Source organism: Anabas testudineus, chromosome 5 (assembly GCF_900324465.2).
Source record: "Anabas testudineus chromosome 5, fAnaTes1.2, whole genome shotgun sequence".
In the NCBI taxonomy this organism is placed as follows: domain Eukaryota; kingdom Metazoa; phylum Chordata; class Actinopteri; order Anabantiformes; family Anabantidae; genus Anabas; species Anabas testudineus.
Genome location: NC_046614.1, coordinates 18,609,364 through 18,632,046, shown reverse-complemented (window position 1 = coordinate 18,632,046; position 22,683 = coordinate 18,609,364). Strand labels below are relative to the sequence as shown.

General features: G+C 40.2%; 3 protein-coding genes across 3 annotated transcripts in view; 2 read left to right on the top strand and 1 right to left on the bottom strand.

Moving 5' to 3' along the window:
* The window catches only part of asic1b (acid-sensing (proton-gated) ion channel 1b), a 130,476-nt gene extending 123,731 nt beyond the window's left edge, over window positions 1–6,745 (bottom strand). The window contains exon 1 of the mRNA XM_026350130.1: window positions 5,588–6,745. Coding sequence (XP_026205915.1) covers window positions 5,588–5,949 — 362 coding nt within the window. The 5' untranslated portion in view covers window positions 5,950–6,745. The remainder of the gene's footprint in view (window positions 1–5,587) is intronic.
* A 9,895-nt stretch (window positions 6,746–16,640) lies between these two features.
* On the top strand, window positions 16,641–19,079 carry LOC113154406 (elastase-1-like). The gene is made up of 8 exons (XM_026348595.1): window positions 16,641–16,788; window positions 17,079–17,164; window positions 17,302–17,402; window positions 17,788–17,913; window positions 18,068–18,204; window positions 18,299–18,441; window positions 18,690–18,839; window positions 19,003–19,079. The coding sequence occupies exons 1-8, from the start codon at window positions 16,749–16,751 to the stop codon at window positions 19,012–19,014; spliced, it is 795 nt and encodes a 264-aa protein (XP_026204380.1). The 5' UTR covers window positions 16,641–16,748; the 3' UTR covers window positions 19,015–19,079.
* A 458-nt stretch (window positions 19,080–19,537) lies between these two features.
* Window positions 19,538–22,657, top strand: LOC113154456 (elastase-1-like). The gene is made up of 8 exons (XM_026348681.2): window positions 19,538–19,596; window positions 19,718–19,821; window positions 20,347–20,447; window positions 20,827–20,952; window positions 21,130–21,266; window positions 21,383–21,525; window positions 22,315–22,464; window positions 22,572–22,657. The coding sequence occupies exons 1-8, from the start codon at window positions 19,557–19,559 to the stop codon at window positions 22,587–22,589; spliced, it is 819 nt and encodes a 272-aa protein (XP_026204466.1). The 5' UTR covers window positions 19,538–19,556; the 3' UTR covers window positions 22,590–22,657.
* Window positions 22,658–22,683: the final 26 nt, after the last annotated feature.

Below are 22,683 nucleotides of genomic sequence, written 5' to 3'. Positions count from 1 at the left end.
CACTACTGACAGACACTTTGAGAAATAATTTGTTAGGACACACAGAGTGTGAATAGCACTGTAACATAATGCATAATGGTTTTCTGAATTAACTTAAACCAGACAGTGTCTGCTGTCATTATTTCCAAACTCAATTACTGCAAAATGGTTAAGGTACAGTTTTTGACATGAAGTCCTGAATTTGCGTGTAAGGAGAGAGAGCACCAGCCATGTTATAACACGGTTCATGTATTGTGTTAATATAATAATTTTAGACAACTGCAAACATGAGAAACTCTGAAAAACCATGAAACACAGAGAAACACAATGATGTACCCTTCTCTTATGACAATAAATCTCTAATGGAATAGAGGAAGCTAACAGCATGGATATAGGTACTAATTCAAACTGTAATTGGTAGTAAATCTTAATGGACTTTTTAAATTCCACAAGGTCAAGCTTTGTCTGTGCTCATGAACAAGATGTTGTCCCCCAATGATGGGAATAATGGAAGCTGATCCATGAATAAAAAATGAAGTATTACATTATTTCTTTTGTGAGCACTGCCTTAAAATTCAATTGGTGATATATTTCCAACTCATGTCCCAACCAAATTACAAGGAATGTAATATGCTCCACGGCAGCTACACTGTTGTTTACCTGCTACAAACAGAATGGAATCAAATATTCACCATGTGAGACGGTATGTGCTGTAGTTTGAAATGAGGACTGTTTCTCGCTCTGTGCTCATAACACTGGAGAGAGATGAGAATGTGTCATGTCTCATGTTGGATGCCATTAATGGTGCTGTGACAGAGAAATCTGGGACTACTGTTGTGACCAATAGTTGAAATGAATTCTACACAATGCTGTTGTCAAATTGAACATGGCAACATCAAAGATCAGGTGTAACATGGCGTCCAAGACTAAATAAATGCTTGCAGATTATGATATATTTCACCAGCTAATTACTATGACAATAATTTCAAATTGACATGGATCCAACAGTCACCATGACACAAACTGAACAGCAACATCAGTAAGTAAAATATCAACATTGTCATAGTGTTTAACACTTCAAATCAATCCTGGCTGATTGTGGTGCTAGGATTTAAACTTTAATTTGGAGTAGCAGCAGCTGCCTTCATATTTTTATTTACAGTGTATTAAATAAAACATGTCCAAAGAATTAGCAGCAGTGATATGGCACAGTAGACTAACAGTCTACAGGGTAGATGACCACTTTATTTATAGATTAAATTGAAATTTAACATCAATAAAGATTATTCACCAGTTGCTACTTTGTCCTTAATACACCTGGTTGTTGTTGAAATAATTTCAAGGTAAACTAGGCTTATGCAGGGTTTATGCTTAACTGCAGTTGTGAGTAAAGGTATGAACAGATGATGCACTATAAATGAAAACAGACTACCCTGTATAACAAAATATAATATAGTACATCATTTTTATCTTAAATTATTTTATGAATTACGATTTCAAAGACAATTAATACACCTTTTGACAGAAATGGTGAAGTAAAAGGTCCTAAAATTACAGACTAAACTGCACAGGCCAATTAGTGACTGAAAAAGCAGGATCTTTGATGAAAAGAATCCCGGCTCAAAACTATTTCATTACTGTCACCCACATGGAGACTACATCAGTACATTGTCATGCTTTATTCTAATAAGAAGAAACAGCCTGTTGTGGTATATTCTGAATTTAATTGAATTGTACCCTGAGCCAGTGTCTTATGAGCAAAACAAAGCTGCCAGGAGAGCACTTAAGACGCCGTGCTCAGAACCCCAAGTCAGGAGGCTTTAGTTGAAGCGCATACAATCACAATAATATGGTTAGATTTTTAATATTGCCCTGCCACTGCTCCCTAAAGTAATCACAACAAACTCACTGCGTTGGGGCGGGGGAGACTAAATTGGATTATGGGCCACAAGCACTTTAATTTTCTTGTGGGGACTAAAACGAATGAAGAAGCATCTGCATCACTTCGCCACCCCAAGAGAAGCGAGTGGATATGAGCAACCACTGATTTTCAGAGTGAACTTTGACTGCGATATCAAAACTGTACTCTCTGAGGTCACATCCTCAGTTATAGAAAACTAAGCAAACAAAAAACAAAAACCCTCCTCCATCGCAGTTAATACACCATTGTATGAAACACCTCAGGCTCTGTCACACAACAATGAACACATCTTGATATGATCTCAGGTAATTATCTTATTAGCACTAATTGAACTCAAACACTAACAAGGATGGTATTGCTTGTGCAGTGTCCTTGAAAATGATTTCTGAATCAGTACATGGAGTTCGAATGATTCCTGGAGGCAGAGTTTTGACAAGTCTTAATTAATGTTGTTGCCAAAACGTGTACTTATTTTGCTATTTTGCTTAAGATCATAGGAATGCAAACAAGGAGCACTCTATTATACAGAGTAGAAATCGCACAAACACACCAACGAAGCAAAACCCAGTAATGAAATTCAAAACCTTTCCATGATGGATCACATTTGATATGTTAAAAACCTTACCTAAACACTAAATTGGCTACTTATGTCTCTCCAGTGGTGATATTCTCTCTAGTAAACAATTACAATATAAATGCAAATGAACTCACATTTGAAAAATCTGCTTTACAAGCAACTCTTGTGCGTATTTTCTGCATGATGATCTGGACCCCACATGTCCTCTCCCAAGCACTTTTTACACCAGTCAAATCCTGATTAGGTCCTGTGATCTTGCTGAGACTGAAAACACAGTCAGAGTTATCAGGCATTACGTTTTGGGGCAGTTCACACACAGCTTAAGGGAATTTAAAGCATGTTTGCAAGCTCAGGAAACATGTTAAATCTCAAGAACTGTGTAAGCAAAAGACTCGCTTTTCTGACTTTCACGAGCTGATCCAACACTTTCTGCAAGCGAAGAACATTAGCAGCACCTATTCTGAAATGACCTTTCATTTGTTAATTATCATATAATTGCCTTTGCAACATAATAAAAATTAAATTTAGCCATTTATTCATAATGTTCTGCACTATCAAGCGTATCTTCAACCTGCACAAACACAATGAGAATGTAATTGCTTGTTTTCTTTTGTGTGTGTGTGTGTGTGTGTGTATAAAAACTGCTGGAGTGAAGTAAGTTAAGGTGAAGTTACTAGTAGCTCAGCTATAAACCTCAAAGCATCTAAGACAGCCTGGCATCACCTCACCAGTGAATATTGCCTGGCGCTTCCTCCTGACACAGTGATAGACACAGACTCACAGCAACATGACACTTTGTTTTCATTCTGCCATTTTCTAACAAAAACCAGCAGCATCTCACTTGATATCGAGAAGTGTACCACTGAAATGTTTTCCACCCAATCAATGTTTAATTTAACAGGAGTGTCTACAGGAATCCATAAGAACGTTTTATCCACAAGTTAGAGTCGACTTGTTCCCAGTTGTTTTGTTTTTTCTCCTAAGTGCATTTCACGCCCTGCTTTTTTCCACCTCGGAGAGACTGTGAGAGAGTAATATCTGCTAACAAAACTGGCCTTGCCGCCTTTTAAGAAAACTTCACTTACTGTGCCGATCTCTGAGTGGTCTCAAAGTAAGGGGACGTCTCCCCCAAGGCCAAATGAAACAGAGCGGGCAAGAAACAGTGTGAGAGAGATGAGAGAGTGTTAATCAGCGGGACAACTCTGTAGCTTAACAAACAGCACTAATTACACGGGGATAAAGACTTGTTCATCACACAGCTTACGAGACACAAGTTAATTGCCTCTGCTTGTAGTCCCTTCCCTCCCTCCATCTAAAGTCAACTGGTCCAATGTCACTTGAAGAGCCACAGCTTTCATTTTCAGCGTACACTTCTTGTTCACTCAATGGTTTTTCCTTTATTTTTTTATGTACATCTCACTACTCCCAGTAAAGCAGACTGAACATAGACTAATATATCAAAGTAGTGGAACCCTGTGTTGATATTTTAATAGTTTGGCCTTACAGCTGACAGTACAAACACGAACAAAACACGAAACAAACCAATGCTTAAAATGTATTCCATACAAAGCAGTAGAACTGCAGCCCCAAGCAAAGGAATCTATTGGCTTTCTGTAAGGTTATTGCCTGTAATAAGAATGCATATATAGAGGTCACAAAGAAACTATATCCAGTACAAAAACTGGGAAATTGGATTTATGTCATTCTAGCATGTACCACAGAGGTACTCTCCAACTGTGCCTTGGGCTGCAGAGCTGCTTGGATCAATATGCTAAAAATAGACTGAGTAATGTGTTCAACATGATATTTAGATATACTTGTATGTAGTAGATCTTTTACTTTTGCATAAGCACAGGAGGTCTAGTCCATGTCTGTGCACGTGTGAATTTTACAAAGAGGAGGACAGTCATCTTTAATGTACTGGCAGACGTGATCAGAATAAGCAGGATGACAGAAAAAAGAAAGAGTGAAGAAATTTGAAGTCAAAAGTTTCAGCAGTTACCAGTAAGCTTGTCATGGCTGCTGAAAGACTAAATGATCAAAGCACAGCAGGAAGCAACAAGTGTGAACGGAGGGGACGACAGCTGTGAATCACACATACGTCTCCCCACACTGTGTCAGCATGGGATTTAAGAATCTACTCATCTATTTATCTAATATTGAGATATTCATATCACACAAAGTGTAAAATGATGAACCAAGGAGTTGCACCAGCGGCATTTTCTCTTTCATCATTTTATATTAGCCACATAGAAACAGCTCATCCATTATCTGTTACCTGAGGAATCCACATGATCTGTGCATTTCAAAAAAAGAAGAGTTATTATTCATTTTTTAAACACGTTATCAAAATATTTAACTGATTATTGTTATGGGTGTATTTCATGTTGTAGCACAGGGTTTCATACAAGCAGATCACATCATCACTACATTACTAAATAACCAACTTCAATGATGAACCTTTTCCACTTCACATGAGGCCCATTTACAGACATTCACCTGAAACAATTTGGACACCTCCACTCAAACTTTTTAAATTTCCTAAAAGTTCAAAGCTTAATAGTTCCTTATGGATTTAGGCTGCTAGGCCTTAAAAGTAGCATCATCACTGCTCCTCTAGACTATCTAAAGAAGGATTTTCGTCTTTGAGTCAGCAGGTTCAGAGATTTAGTGATTTAATGGTTCAAAAGAATAACTCGTCATCATGACAACACTAGTGCTGCATCAAATTATAATGGCACTTCTTCAGCCAAATGATTCAATCTTATCAGATGTCTCACATTTGTGTGGTGGACACAATCAACTCCTGAATCAACAACTACTTAATCCTCACAGATGGGTTTCCCTGAGGCAAGACTTTATCATCCAAGCAGCAAGAAGGAGGCCGTGTATTGAATGTTGGTTTGTCTTAAACGACGTTGTAGAAGAAACTGCCTGTTATAGGTGAGGTGGTTTACTGAGAGGCAGGAAATCAAACGAGATTCCTGCCATAAAAGCACTTGTTCACTGCCAGACTGGCTTCTGACATCATGCATACAACAGGTAGACCTGCTGTATGCTACAGCCAGACCTAAATGCACAGGTAAAGTGCATGGGAACTGGACACATACCTGCCGTTCAGCAAGGCAAGTAGTTCCCCAGCGTGGTACAGGTCGTTGCGCGTCACCCGGCTGAAGCGGAAGGAGTTGAGGTTGCAGAAGGTGACTGCAGGGAACACTATCTTAGGAGCCGCCACCTCGTCCAGCTTGGTGATATGTGGGTACTGGAAGTAGAACTGCACCCGGTCCACGCACACCATCACCAGCACAGATACGGAGCCCAGGAAGAACAAAATCCACAGGCTGCGCTTGATGTACATCCGCTCATAGGTGAACATGTGCGAGATGCCATGCAGCGTGGACCTGCTGGCGAAATCTTCAATAGGCACCGGCCGCTTGTAGTCGATGTCCTCCGAGTCTGCTTTGAGATCCATGGTGCCTCCGGGATGAGTTCTGATGAATGAAGGGTATGGGATTGCCAAAGGAGCAAACTGGCTTTATAGATAAGTAGATGCTTTATTAATGGGAGGGAGGTTTAGTGCCTGCTAGTTCACGCCCTTCCACGCATGTGTTCCTCATGCAGTTTAGCGGGAGATGTTGCGTCGATGGCACCCGGCAAAAACAGCCACACGTTCACAGCATTTCCCCCCAAAGATATCCTCAAAAAGCACCTCGTCCTTACATGAAGACACTTGGAGAAAGTGCAGCTAGGCAAAGCGTGTGTTGTACTGTAGCTCAGCTGTGTTCACAGTGCCATAATAAATAGTCCGGTGAGGAGCGCGCATGGAAAGATGCCAACGCTGCTCTCTCCCCGCACACTTCTGTTATATTACCGAGTTGATATTTGGCATCCACGCTCGGAACCACGAAAAGCAGAAACACTGGGCAGGTCTGCAAGAAACCAGATCACGGTCTGGAAGCGAAAAACCAAAAGACAAAAAGAGAGAAAGAATAAAACAAGACAATTGTGAATTAGAAAATCAAAGCGCGGTGGTGTCTGGCTACATGGCTTTCCCCGCTCCTCATATGTGGTCCCAACACGTGCTGGATGATGAATATCCGCCGATATCTCAGCTGGTTCGCGTTTTAAAAGCAGTCTCCTGGTTCTTCTACCACCAGGAGGAACAGCTGCATCACACGGGAGCTGGCTCTGTCACATCGCTGCCTCGGTGCGCCTCTGCTCGCTCGCATCCATTCCCTCCTCCGAGCTGCCTCCACAACAACGCAGGGATGATCACTCCGGTGGTTTTTATTTATTTATTTATTTATTTATTTATTTTATTATTGGATTCTCGCTGGTTTATCCTTGATGAAGAGTGTGCAGGAAAGAAAGTGCGCACCTGAGCCAAATGAGACGATCGCTCGCCTGAAATATTCAGCGCTGTGGATTCATGGGGAAGCCACCGCGCAGAGAGGGCTGCGGTTTGCCCGGATCAATTAAATTCACCCCGAACAGGAGACAGCAAGGATAGGACGGCATGTGTTTTCCACCGGGTGACGAAGTCCAACGCGTCGGTGTCGCTACAGCTTCACCCAGAAGCGAGCTGGATGTAGTGAACGCACAGAGAGGCTGTGACACACACTGTGACTGCAAAATGAGCCATTACCCAAAGCGTTTGGTCCCATACAGCAGCCCTGACAGCTAGCTTACATGAGGAAATACAAGCTAGCGTCAAGTTTTATTATCTACTGACCAAAGTTTTATTTCTAAGTATAAAAGTTGCCTTTTCTAGGAGGTGTTATTGATAAAATCAGTTAATTCATTACAATAGGACTTGACATATGGCTTCAATTCAAGAGTGTAGCTAGCTAATGTGGCAAAATAAAAACACACAAATGAAAAACAGACAAAAAGCATGAAAAGTGTCCAAACTTACTGCTAGTGGGACATTTGTGGTTTCCTCAGTTTAGTTAGAGTATCTAGAAACACCCAGCTTCACAATAGAAGCTAAACACATCAAACCATGAAATGCATAATATGACCTAAAGTTAGTTTATGTGACTAATGTCTACCATATGTTTTAATGGGTAGTCCATTTTCAAACTAGCATATCTAATGTAAGGACAGGTATGGCCAAATTTAAAATTAATACACAATATAATAACACAACTGAAAATATGGGGACATTTTACAAAGCTTTACAGTAACATATCAAAACTTACTGCTCAGCTGCTAGATCTTAAAATTCATTACACATACACAAGTAGTTCTAGGCTGAAATAGGGTTCACAAACAAACAAGACAAAACAGTTTCACTGCTTTTATGTTGACAAATATTCTTCAACAGCTTGTCAAACTGTTTGCTTTCACTTGTGGGTCACACTAAGTCATGCAGATTCTCACAGGGGCCAGAGTGAGACTTAAATAATGAGTAGAGCTACTCCAGCGTGCAGGGTTTTGGTTTATTTGTGTTCAAACACCATAGCAGCGCAGTTCTTTAGCTGACCAAAAAGGTTCTGATTAAACCATCACTTGGTAATCCTGAAGTGGAAGCTTCTCATTAGAAATAGACATGTTGTAGTTTAATAAAAGATTCAAAAAAGGGCGTATTTAGCACTCAAAACAACAAAGGGCAGATGTACATATGAAGAACTTGAAGTGTAGCTAAAAGACAAGAAATAAGAAAAAGATCAACCACACAGGCAATATATATATATATGTATTATAAATCTAAAGTCAATACATTAATCAGAAAACCTCACATTCACATATGCACACTTGCATATAAATATCTACTTAAAATATGTAAAATGTTACCTGGACACGTGGTGTATGCACACATACTATACTGCAAATAAGCATTCATGCATGTTTACTCTGCTACATGAATATAGATATATAACCAATTTGTACACAAACTCACACAAATCCCTGAAGAAATCTATTTTCTCCTCTGACCAATTCTCTGTAGTTGACTGAACGGAACATTCAAATATATCAGAGTGAGTGAGTGAGCCAAACACAGGCAATAAGACAGATGTGTCGCAAGACCGCCAGTGCCAAATCTGTCATAGGAACCATATTGCCAAGAGGCGAGGGGAGCTCACCCATGAAATTGTTCATAATGCTTCCATAATTGTCATTTGCCATAGTATTGACTGTGACAATGTGGCAGTCATCTATAAAGCCTGCACCCTGTATTGATCAGCAGTACTGAAAGGATGAGCCATGCTCTATTCCAGTGAAGGGATGTGAATTCTGGCTAAACATTGTGCAGCAGAGACATATGTGGGTTTGATATTACAGTATGTATTAAATTACTGAGGTGCAATATGATCACTAGTACTGTTCCGAACTTTAGCTTATTCTGTGTCATTGTTGTCTGTGCCACAGTGATGGCGGAGAAGCTTACTGAGAGTATACCTCTGTCCCTTTACATTACTCTGAAGAATATGGCAGTGTAGTGCTCCTCAGAGATACCTGCATGAATTGGCCTTTCTCTACAAAGATATTTTTCACTGGCTTTTTCTAAGGGTGCTAGTCATCCAACCAGAATTGGAATTTCAGTGCCAAATATGGCTTATTTGATAATTTAATACACAAAACATTAACTAACTTTTTAGTTATTGCTATTTAAGAAAAACATAATGCATACTTGTTCCTCAAAGTGTGAATATAATTCCAACTAAATAAAAAAAACTGACTGAGGTAGGTGGTAGACGGGAAGGGAGTTGTTTTCTCTTAGCACAAAGCACTGAGAGGCATGGGGAATAAGAGGGAACAAAATGTATTAATGACAACAAGCTCTTTTTTGTATGCTTCCTCACGTACACATGGATATAAAAAGCATATACTTAAAAGTTTCCAGTCTCTGTGCTCCTATAAAATAGTGTTCATTTTTGCTGTGTTAATTTGCTTCTCTCCCCCATTTTGTCTGGTGTGCAGTAAACACTGATGTCAGCAGCCTCTATAATGATTTGTGAGTTCTTTAAAAGTGTACATGCTGATGGGTGCATCACCTGTCTGAAAAGTTGAGCGGATTTAGAGTTTAAGTATGAGAGTAACCAATGATTTGAAGATTTGAAGGTTTGACAAGAGTGTAAGGACTGAACGTATCAGTGTGTTTCAGTTCTAACACATCTCCAAACGTTAGTGTTTCTCACCAACTAGCTACATAAATACCGTAAGTACTTCCAAAACCAATAAAGACAAATACCACATAAACTAAAGTAATGTTTTTTTACAAGTTATATATAAAAATCTGTTTTAGTACCATCCAGTGTGTGGGAACAAAGATGCTAGGGTTTATGGTAAATAAAGCAGTGTTACTGTAAACTGTTTAGTGGATTTGGATATTACATTTTGCCAATGCATCAGTCTCTTCTTCAAAAAACTGCAAATGATTAAGACTGTCGTCAGAATTGATGATGATGGAATAGATTAGAACAGGGCTCATTTCCAAAATGTAGAAGGGTACTGTAAAGTCCAGTCAAACATCAGCAACCAAGGACTTTGGGTAACGATCTAAATGGAAGTATAGGTAGTTCATGAAAACGTGCTATAATTGGGTGAAATAACACATAATTAAATCCATCTCATCGTTTAAATGTTGTGCACAGAGGTAGGCACTCAGACCAGTCTTCAGCTGCACAGCCCCATATCAAGCTGCAGTCACTGTGTGTTCTGACACCTGTCAGTCATGGCCGGCATTACTGTACATTTGTCCCAATCTGACCCCTGTCCATCAGAATATTAGAAACCACTAGGCTGTTTCAGTGTTTTTCTGATCAGTATAAGTATGGTAGACTTATAAAGAGGAGTAGTTCCTGTTACCATGTGGGAAACAAGAGTTTTGTCAGTAATAAACTTTGTCAGGTCAAATCTTCTTTAATATGTCATTTGGCTTACAGTAATATAGCGAGTAGGAATATTATCCAATCTCTCCTCTCCCAGATTGGCTTTTACTTTGGCCAAGGCCATGTGATGTGCCAACGATCACAGAGTGAGCTGGCAGGGAATATGAATGCACTCTGGGGTCCCATTGACAAGTCTTTTTAGTTATCATTGGGCAAGCACGAAACAGACAGAGCAAGAGGCTCTTGACCCTGATAATCTAAGTCTGTTTCCCGCTCACACCCAGAATCTGCTTCCAAGCAAATGTTGTCTTGGCACTGGTCCTGAGAGTGACATCATCAAAGGGTGACAGACAAAGTCCTCATAGACAGATGGTCCTCAGATCTAATAATGAGTATCTGCAGGTTTCAGCCCAGACAAATGTGTACTACCCTAGTGTGCAATGATCATTATCAGTCAAGGACACCTTTATCGACAGCAGGGGAATCCATCAACAGAAAGCCTCGATACCCCCAATTGAGCTTTCTGTGATGCTGCTCGACAAGATGTTTTCTCCCTCAAGTGACGTTATATTTAGCTGCATGCAACTTTGAAAAGGTAATGCCTCTCTACTTCCCTGACCTATAACCTGTGATTATGCAGTTGCTAGGTATTTCGAGAGCAAATGTGCCAGCGAAATGCTCTGGAGTTTAGTTTACAACACCTCCAGGCTCTTGGGGGAATGGCCTGCAGGAATAATTCACATACCAAGTGACAGAGCAATTCTTGCTTTGATCCTCAAGTTTGACGTGTGCCTGTTCAGCAACCAAGTCGGTGGTGGGCATTTGGACTATTGCTAAAAGACCTAGCCATTACTTTTAAGGCCACTTTGATACCAATGTCTGGTTTGCACAGATGAAGGACATAGTGGAATGCAATTTGCGGACGAGGGCGCAGTGTCACCTCACCACTGCTATTTCTGCCCCTCTTTAAGTGGTTGATTGTGTCTGAACATGGGCTATTCATCTGTGTCTTCAGTTCAATAAAGCGTCAGGTCTCTGAGCTGCAAGATTGATTGTCTTCCCCGTAGAAGAAAAGTTTTCGAATCATCGGCCGCAAACTTTGTGTGCTTACAGCCTTAGGCTAAATCCAAAATGAGTGTCTTTAGATATTTGGAGAGCTGGTAATGCGAGACCTTTACACTTATTTTACATTTACTATGTTGACATTTTAACAAATCGAGGTGCCAGACAACCCCTGTGAAATGTTTCAGTTAATGTGCTGTTGCGAATAACTTTGCTCGCAGGCAGATTCTCTTTCACCACTGATGTCTACAACACAGCTACGCTTGCATTTTAGAAGGTAAGCTAATGATCATACCGTTTTCTCATATTTTTCATCAGCAAAACAAGCTGCACAGAATCACTGCTAATTGTGCATTTGGTGATGACTCGTGAGCTCATTAGTGCTACACAGTTTTGAATGATTGGCTATTGTCCACAGCTGAAGCCCCATTATGGGACAGCATGGGAACACCATGTCACTCCCTTGCACATCGACTTCTACTCTCACAAGAGAGCAAAAGGACATTTAAATTAGCCTTAAGGAGGAATTAATCCTAATGACTTCTTTTCATTAACAACTAATTAAATATTCACATTCAGACCCCACTCCAACCCGCCGCACCCCCATTTTGTCTCTGTCAGTTATTTCATTGGTGGTCTTCTGCACAGTACTCTGCTGCACTTGAGAGAGAGGCAAAAGTAAATTATATTGTGCTGCACGTATGAGATATGGGCTTAGCAAAATGAGCACCTAGTCTACAACATTGACATGAAAGGAGTTTATTTTCATTGAAAAGACAAGACAGTAGTGACAGACACAAGGAATATTCTTGTGAGAGACTGAGATTCCCTTTTTATGATTTACTAAGCAGTTAGCTGGACTCATGGGCCCCAGTCAATAGCTTTAACTCACATAGTTAGGTCTGTGGGACAGAATGAAATACCAAGACAAGAACTGAGTAGAGCCCTCCACTGCTCTTAAGAATGGATCAACCTCTCTTTTCAGTGAAAATAGGCAAAATAACTGAGCGTAGAAGTGAAACAGAGCAGGGGAGGAAAATCTACCACTTTATGTGTAATTTCAGTAACTTCCGTCCATCTAAGACTTGTTTTTGCATTGCTACAAGTTATATGAAACACGATTCTGTTGCTTCAAACCTTAAGTCTAGAAGACTACAAATCCCAATATTTCAAAATGCAAAGGTCTGAAATAAGATTTCTATGTTTCACAATAATGATGATGTAAGGAATCTATGAGCATTTGTCCATTGTATAGGCAACACTGCGCCCATTGATGCACTCACCATTCTAACTTCATTTCCTTTGCCTATTTAAAATTACTTAGGTCCAAGTTCATTTTCTCATAACGTAGACAGTAGTCAGGCATGAAAGTAATATTGCACAGACCAGTGAAGCTCTGAGATTGCATTTACTGTCTCTCTGTACTTCCAACTGTCAGCGGTAAAATGTGATTGACAGAATACACAATAGATCTGGAAATCAGAGGTTTGCCTAATGTCAGAACTCTATTGTTAAACTCACATCATCATCAGACATCAAACTGGCCAATTTCACCACATTACATTACGGTGACGTATCTGGCCTGTATGCTGCCTTTGATGGTTTATCATACTGTGGGATAAAAAAGTTAATTCAAGAATTCCTACAGTGACACATTAGTCTGCAAATTAAGAAGTCGCCGTTATCACAGCACACTTATTCAAACTGACTGATGCTCCCTTTGTTAAATTGCGCTAATTGACATATAGTCATTTTCTCCCCTTTCCCTGGGGGAATAATTATTTTGACAGACAGTGACAGGTATTGTATGAATGTGCAGTACCATGAAAAACATGCTTTACAAAACAGCTGCACAAGCTCCCTTGAGTTGTATGCTGTTATATTAATTAGATTTTGATGTAACACTGATATCGCAATACATGCTGCATTTTACTTACTGCATCTGAATATATTTTTATAAGTTGTAGATTAAGTTTACACTAAAGCTTATATCGTTACCATTATTTATTTTTAGGTGATAGTTTGTCTTTATTTTAGTTGAAGTGTCTTAAAGGTTGTCTAATGACCCAACCACTGGCACGTATAGAGTGACAATGAAGCAACACACTAGAGCAGTTTTTAATCACCTATCTTCTTTCCTCTATCACTGAACCAGGGAAGCTTGGAGCAGCAGCCTCCTTTTCCACTCCAATAGACCCTATCACTGCTGCAACCAAGGGCCAGGACCCAGCAGCACGGTTGCAGCTGAGACCAGGGCAGTGTGGGAAGGAGGGGAGAGGGAACAAGCAAGCAGCTAGAGGAGAAAGCAGCAGCAGCCGCTGGAGGATGGAGATGGATGAACAGTACTCCACAGGATCAATCAGGTACTCGTAGCCACAACAGATCATCTTTCTCTAGCAGCACGTTACCGCTGCTGCACTATCTCATCCCTGCCCCCCATAAAGCACATCACCCCACCTCCTACTATATATGGCACCTTTTTGCCAGATATATAGAGAGGGGGGCAGACTGAAAGAAGAGTGAGGAAGGAAACACGAGAGGGAATGTGAGCTGGCGTAGCTTCCTGAGAGAGAGAGAGAGAGAGAGAGAGGTTAAGGGGTAGTAGGAGGATGTATTGATTGTTTTCAGTGTGGCATAATTGCAATTAAAGGTCGCAAACAGCTCAGTGGATCAGTTTCTCCGCTGTCACCCAGCAGGATGCATGACAGCATTGATGCATCCCTTCACATTTCCACAGCCGGCAGGAAAACGTGCTAATACACTCCTTGGTCCCTGTGGACTGTGTGTAGATTAGTGCCATAATATGCAGCAATTTAGCACTCCATCTCTTCACACATTTATATTTTACAGCCACCTATAGATGAACACAAGAACCAGTAGCTGTTATACTTCAATACAGAAGCATAGAAATACAGATCAAGAAAAGTGCCTTTCAGTGAAAATCTGTTGTTTGCTCTCATGTTAACATCCAAATCACTGTACTGTAACCAGATACACTTCATATGGTTTTCCAACTCTGTTACACAAAAACCCATTGTTAAAATTGTTATTATCAATATATTTTTGTTTTTGGGGGCAGTCTGGGATTGTTTTACAATGGCTCATGAAGAAAGGAAGAAAATATAAGAGCTCCCCTAGAAGTTAGACTTCCAGAATGTAGCAGACCAAAAAAACAAGGAAATGGCTTCATTAAAATTTGTGCGAGTCGTTGGTATATTTTTATTTATGAGGCCATTATGGACCAACCAGTCTCATATATTTGCAAACTTATTTCACAGAGTTCATCTTCAATCACAGGACACATATCTGCTGTCTGTCCCTGGGGTACAGACAGAGATGGGGAAAAAGCTTTCATGTTTTATGCTCCAGCCACTTCAAGTAGTTTGCAGAGAGAAATTACATTAAAGAGCTTGGTATGCCAGACTGAATTCAAGGTAATCATAAAGTCTGTGGTAAATGATTCATTTGCTAATCATCTCTACTATATTTTTAGCTCATTTTAGCTTTCTTATTAGTGTACTTGAACTCTCATACATACTGCATGTGTATTATATGTTGCGCAAATATCTCAAATGTTCAGGCTTACCTCTCAAAGCATCATCAGTTTCTGTATTACATGCAGTATTGCCTCACTTGCCTCACATCAAGTTCAGGATCTCTGATGGAAACAGCATCACACAGCAGCACTAATAACAGAACATGCTGGAATGAATGACTGTGCACTTCGTTCAGTGGAGTTTGAGGCTCTCTCTCTCTGGAAACAATTTCAGATTTTCGAATAATGTCACATTGGCATAATCAACAGTTACCCAGTGATAACTGCAGACTTTCTATCACAGACCCAATCAGTGCATTCCATTAATTTTCTTTGGAGCCTCAATTTCCTGCCCGCATATGTGAGACATCTTTATGGGAACCAAATCGACTGTTCATTAACGAAGGGAAGCTGTATCAAGAACAAACATCTTTAATTAACGCATCCCCACTTCCTGTCTTTGATCTCTCTATTTGATTTATGCATTTGCAAGAAAAGGTCGGGATGTCGGAGGGGGACGTGGGGAATTCGGAGGGGCCGAAGAGGCTCTATGAGAAAATAGCAAAGCTGTGGCGCCCCTGCTGATCAGGAAGTTTTGCAGCATTAGGACCTTCTTTCCCTGTGTGTCAGGGGGCCTGCTCAATTACCAGTCAGCACAGCTATCTCTTTAATAGCCTGATAAGGCAATAATCCAAAATCCATACAGTTTTAATGACTTCCTGTTTAATTAGGAATTGTTTTTATAAAGATGGACACACCAGAGACCTTCCTATTGTCCAGAAAACCATTGGAAATGTCAGTGTGACCAGTTAAGAACTAATGAATAGCTTGGAAAAAAATGCACTTATTATATTTAATATATTTTTTTTTACTTACTTTCTCTGCATGAATCATCAAGTAATCCATCAATGATTGAACTGTTCACTGTCAGAGAAAGCAGAGTAGAGAAATCTTGAGAACTCGGTTCTCACACTGGATTGAAGTCTTTCAAGTTGAGAATGCAGATTTTCACTTTATCTTCTTTTCTCATATTAGTACTACACTACTACCGAAATCTAAAGGAAATCCCGGGACTGCATGTCATCTGTCTGTCTTCTGCCTTTATGATGAATGCAGCTAAGTCGACATTCTGTGTGTTCTTTAGTCTTTAGCCCCCTCTAGTGTTGTACTGAGCCCTGTTCTGCTTGTTATCACTACACTGACTCAGAATATATAATAATATGTATTGTGTAATACGTCAAACTTTTTTTTACTGCACATGTGATAGATTCCTTCTTGTCTCAGACTGAATTTCATAGCTTCAAATGCCACAACTAGCTTTTTTATTAACTCAACACAAGAAGCACAGACTATTCTATAATATTATTATTATATAGGAATATTATTGAATGCATTTATGCTTCAATCACACTAGAGTCAAATAAGATTGCCCTTAAAGACCATTTTTGAAACTTTATGTTTGTCATCAAAAGGTCAGCAAATCATTATTACACTCCTCTTCTTCCATGTTCTGCCAAAAATATGTTTTTCTTCCCTTAAAATACATGTGGTGTGACTGTTTGGGCCAAAATAAGTAACCCAAAGATCTTTGAATCACTGTGACTCATGTCATCTACGTGGCATTCCTGTCTCTGAACTATTTTCCACTGGTCATAGCAGGAGGTGTGTGGTAACCGACTGTGATAACACTGTGTGAGACAGGCAACAGGTGCATACCTGACTTTTGTCACAGGTGAAAGAGCAGCCACACTTTTCTGTACCAGCTGAAGGTCAAGTTGAGGTATAAAAGAAGGAAAGAAGCATTTGTGCCTTGCAGAAACGTTTTGACGCACTGCAGACATGCTCAGGTTTCTGGTGTTGACAAGTTTTGCAGCCGTGGGTAAGAAAATGACAGCGCACCCAGCTCTGTATAACCATTCATTATTCATCTTGTTCTGTCTCATTCACTCTCCTACTCTCGGTTATCAGTCAGTCAGCACATCAGTCAGTCACTCTCTCTGTCATCAGTCAGTTAGTATCAGTCACTCTGTCATCCAGTGAGTCAGTCATTTTTAATTTAGTCAACAGACAGGAGCTCCAGATAACTGTACACACTCACTGCCCGAATTTCTACTTTTTATTTAGCTGGAAACAAAAATGATATTTTAAGGTTCTTTTGTTTTTGATCAGTGCTGTCTGAGCCCAGGTACCTGGAGGAGGGTGTAGGAAGAGTTGTGGGTGGAGAGACGGCTACACCTAACTCCTGGCCCTGGCAGGTAACCTATTGTACCACCAAGTCCACTTGCATGATTACATTGTTTCAACAACAACATAAAGTGGTGTTCAGAGGCTGTGTCACACAGCCAGCTGATTCATGACTAAAGCCGGTCATATGTATATTTCCCCCCTTCAGATCTCTCTTCAGTATAAATCTGGCAGCAGCTACTACCACACATGTGGAGGAAGCCTGATTGAGAGAGGCTGGGTTATGACTGCTGCTCACTGTGTGGACAGGTAACATAATGATTAACTAGAGCAGAGACTCAGTGTCCTCTGGCTGCATGGGTTTAGTTCAGTTTTTGATTATTTTGACGTAAATACAGGCAATAGTGATTTTTATTCAAAATTCATTGCTTACTCTTGTCTCGAGACCGAGCTATGATTTATTTCAGTGTTTTTAAATGCCAACAGCATGAGGACCATTTTCATTACCTCATTTATAACTGTCACATACCAAAGAGGATTCATTTGTTTGATTAGAAAGTAAGAAAAGTCTCTAAACAATGGAAATAAAACATAAACTTATCCAGAAGTAATTTGATGACATATTATGGGCTTTTGTATTATATTTATTTATTTATTTCTAACAATATCTTTGTTTAAAAAACACATTTTACAGCGTCAGGACGTGGCGTGTCATTCTTGGTGAACATGACCTCAATGTTGACAGTGGCCGAGAGCAGGTCATTGGAGTCAGCCAGGTTTACATCCACCCCAACTGGGACTCAAGTAGAGTGTCTAACGGGTGAGGATTTAATATCCATGTCTTTGTTGGTGAATAGTGTATGTCACTGGGTAACCTGGTTTAACCAAGAAGCAAAATGTCTTTTCCATGAGTGTCAGGCCCTAACTGATTTACATTTGTTTCCTCCTCTTTGTTTCTTGGATCTCCACCTTAGGTATGACATTGCCCTGCTGCGTCTGTCCTCTAATGCTGAACTGAACGCTTATGTCCAGTTGGCCTATCTGCCTCCCGCTAACCAGATTTTGCCCAACAACAACCTTTGCTATATCACTGGATGGGGACGCACCTACAGTGAGTTGACTGCATGCTAGTCACTCGTCAGCTGTGGTTGAAGGCTTTCTATAGAACTCAATGTTTTGTACTATTACTTTTTCACCTTTTCCAGCCGGTGGTCCCCTGCCCGCACAGCTCCAGCAGGCCTACCTTCCTGTGGTCGACTACGCAACCTGCTCCAGATCCGACTGGTGGGGCAGCACTGTCAAAACTACCATGGTGTGTGCTGGCGGTGGTGCCGAGGCTGGGTGCAATGTAAGTCTCCTATGTAAAAAAGAAAAAACTAAATACTTCATTATTTGACTTGTACCTTAATACATTTTACAATTTGTTTGCTGTTAAAAAAGTAGAGTGAATAAATTAGTGGGAAAAAGAAAATTCAAAAACATAAAGATTAGAAAAGAACCCTGTTAAGTGTAACTCTCCATTTTTCTCTTTTTTATACATTGTTTCATCGTGTTCACAATACTGAAGCTAATCTCTCTGATATCCTTTGCTCTCAGGGAGACTCTGGTGGCCCTCTGAACTGCCTGGTTGAAGGAAGATACTATGTCCATGGTATTGCCAGCTTTGTGTCTGGTTTGGGATGCGACACTATCAGGAAGCCCACTGTGTTCACTCGTGTGTCTGCCTACATTGATTGGATGGACTCGGTCAGTATTAGGGTTATGTATATTATAGTATGTGAAGGGCCCAACTAATAATTCTTGAAAACTCCTTATTACTACTGCTAGTTATTTAAAGAAATGTATTAAATTGCGTAATATCATTTTTATTGTATATGTTTACTCATTACTCACTTCTTCTCTTTTTCAGATCATGGGCTAAGAGACAGAACAGTTGGTCACATTTGACCTTTGTTTCATCCACTGTGCTTGTTCACTTGTTGGTCTCCTACTACAAAAAATAAACTTGATTCAATTTTGCATGGTGACTTGTTTTTCATCAGAACATTTAAGCAGTTCCTTCAGTTGAATGGTTATGAACTGTATAACATGAAGGTAACATTTCCTAGACATCAAACTATCTACAACAAATGTATTTATTTATGAAGGATATATAAAAAAATATCTATAATAAGCTAATAATATGAGCAAATATTGACAGATTTTTGTAAAAAACAAACCTTAAGCACTTCAATTCTGAAAGAGATGCTGCTCATTTGTGTAAACACTTGTCAAGTGTCACTAAATTCAGTGGGATGTAGCAACATGTTGTCGCGCACTATCACAAACTGTGATAACATATGAGATGGCCAACAGGTGTAAAGTCTGACCACGGCTAGGCTCAGCAGGTGGTCCACATAAAACGAAGGTCAGCTCACGGTATAAAGTGAGACGTGCATGTAGAGATGTGAAGTTGTTGCAGACATGCTTGTGTTGCTGCTGTTCACCACGCTCACAGCAACGGGTAAGAGACATCAAGGCTGTACTGTCAACACTCTACTGCAATCCTTCTTATGATAAAATGAATTAACACGAGATGAAAGCATGTTTAGTAGTGTTATGAAGAGCGTCCCCCTGTGTCTCAGTGCTGGCTGAGTTGGAGCTTCAGACCAGCTACACAGAGCTCAGCACGGATGGAAGAGTGGTGGGAGGCGACGAGGTGGCGTCTCACACCTCCTGGCCTTGGCAGGTATAGTGTAACACAGCTGGGCGAAACATGTAAATACGAGGTTGTGTGATGTTGATTTTTCCAGTCATTACAGCTGTTTAACAGACTCTGCAAGACTCAGGCATGTTTAGATGGCTAAAGCTCTCCACAACAAGGACGCACAGAGTTGCTCTTCAAGAAACAGTTTACTATTTTGAGAAATTTGTGTGTCCTCGCTTTATGAGTTGATCAGAAGATTGACACCAGTCATTACATATGAAGCTGAACCAAGCAGCCAATTAGCTTTGTTCAGTACAAAGAGAAGGAATAGGGCAAATGCAGCTATTATGTACATTGTAATCGGTTTCATCTGTATTTCTACATGTCATACTTCTCTGACCCCAATTTTAGTTAAAAACTACACTTACTTGCTTAAATATAATTCAAGTGTGAGGTCTGTGTAAAGCTGCTGTAAGAATAAAGGGGATTGAATTGTTTCTAACTTTTTTAAGCAGGATGATATTATGACTTTTTCTTAATTAAAATACTTTGTGAGTCCTGCTCCAGGTCTCTCTCCAGCACAACTCAGAAGGGTCCTATCATCATTTCTGTGGAGGGACACTGATTGGGAAAGGATGGGTTATAACTGCTGCTCAGTGTGTGTACAGGTATCATAAATTAGTACTGTATAGTAAAGCTCGCATCATTCAGACTGGATTTAACTTGCAATGTCAACTGTGGACCAAACAGAAAAATCTATTTGATGACTTGTCATGAATTGACATCATATTTTGTACAGAACATCATAGTAACTTCAGTAAAAGTTTTTGTGAATACTGTAAATGTCATTTACAGACCTATTGTGAAGAGCTTAAATTATTAAGCTTTTCCCCGGCTATATTTGTATTTAGCCCAAAGCATTATTATACCTAAGAGACTAATAGTCTGGCAGAGCAACTTGACTGTAGACTCTATTTGTTTTTTTACTGTTTCCTATTTTATCCTTATGTTTTGCCTAAAATGTGAAACTAATTCAAGCCAAAACAGTTACAGCTCCTTCCGTGTGGTCCTCGGTGATCTTGTGCTGCACAACACTCATGGAACAGAGCAATACAGGAATGTCCTCCGTTCTTATATCCACCCTGAGTGGAACAGTAACAGCATCTCCTCTGGGTGGGTCTACTTTTACTGTCATTGTAATTCAGTACCTGTGTAATTCTCAGACTACACACAGACTCCCAACGTATGGGTGTTCATTGCTTATTTTTTCTCCTCAGTAGAGTAGAGTCAGTTTAATTCAGTGTCTATTTACGGTATAAGTTTATAACACTGACATAATTTGAATGACAGCAATGACATCGCCCTGTTGCGGCTGTCGTCTGAGGTGGCCCTGACCTCATATGTGAATCTGGTCTCTCTGCCTCCTTTCGGTGTGGTCCTACCCCACAACAGCCCCTGCTACATTACTGGATACGGGCGCATCTCCAGTGAGTCAGACACATATCCTCACGTTCCTTATTCTGACTTTACGTTGCAACGTAGCCTGTTATCTTACACATGCACTCACCCCAGTATCACTGTAAATGTGTCTCTGCACCTTCAGCTGGGGGAGGCATGCCTACAAGAATGAGGCAGGCCATCCTTCCTATAGTCGACCACGAGACCTGCACCAGCTCAGGCTGGTGGGGCAGCACAGTCAAGACCACCATGATCTGTGCTGGAGGAGGTGCTAAGTCAGGATGTAACGTGAGTCTTCTATGCTAGAAATACAGTGAAGAAGAATCTGTCTAATTCAATTCACACTCATACCTACAGCTGCTCATTAATTGCATGAAAAGCTCCATTTTGTTATTTATTAAGAGCTCAGTAAATCTTCTGAACTTTTCCAGTCCTTAAATCTCTTATGATCTTAAATGCTAAACACAATATATACTTGTACTAATTATGAATTTAATGACATGCTAATGTACCTGTTAAAACTGACCTCTAACACTTTATAACACACAGCTATTCAAAATTCATTTAACAAAAGCAGTCTGGTCTCTATGAATAATTGTTATGCTGATTTTTGTGTCACTTTTTATGGATTCACATATTAAAGTTTAATGTAAGTTAGTGGCTCCCTGGTGGTCTAGTGCCTGGATTCGGCACTCTCACTGCTGCGGCCCAGGTTTGATTCCCGGTCAGGGAACGTACCTCTTTACCCTTAGGGGTGACTGTGGCTCAGTAGGTAGGGCAGTCATCTACAGACCCCTGGTCTGGTCTCGTTCCCCCCTGATTCCTGGCCATGTGTCGCAGATAAGACACTGAAGCCCAAACCCTTGGTGCTGCAAAGGGCCAGCCTGTGCATAATGCAATGACTAATAAATGTTTCTAAAAAAAAAGAAAGAAAAAAGTTGACTTTCAGTTCAAAAGTCTAAAAATGTTGGTGTCTGCTAAGTGAAAACTCCCACAACCGAACACTACTATTGTAGAAACTATATAATGGCCATGTATCTGTGTACATCTCACAAACCTGTGTTTGTTTCACTTCAGGGGGACTTTGGCGGTCCTCTTAGTTGCAAAGTTAACAACGGCTGGTACGTGCATGGTATCGCCAGCTTTGTGTCTGGTATGGGATGCAACACTCCCCAGAAGCCCACTGTCTTCACCCGTGTTTCTGCTTACATCACGTGGATAAACTCGGTCAGTGCAATTAAAACAACTGCACTTTAACATAGTTTCACTACCAGTTTACAGTCATTGCAATGGGTATTATTGCATAATAAATATATTGAATTTTGTTCTCCTAGGTCATGAAAAATCCATGATTTACCACAGAAACTACTCTTTCCATACAGTGAATGAACATTTTATCAATAAAATTCTTTCAAATCAATGTTTGTGTTGAGATTATTTTGTTTT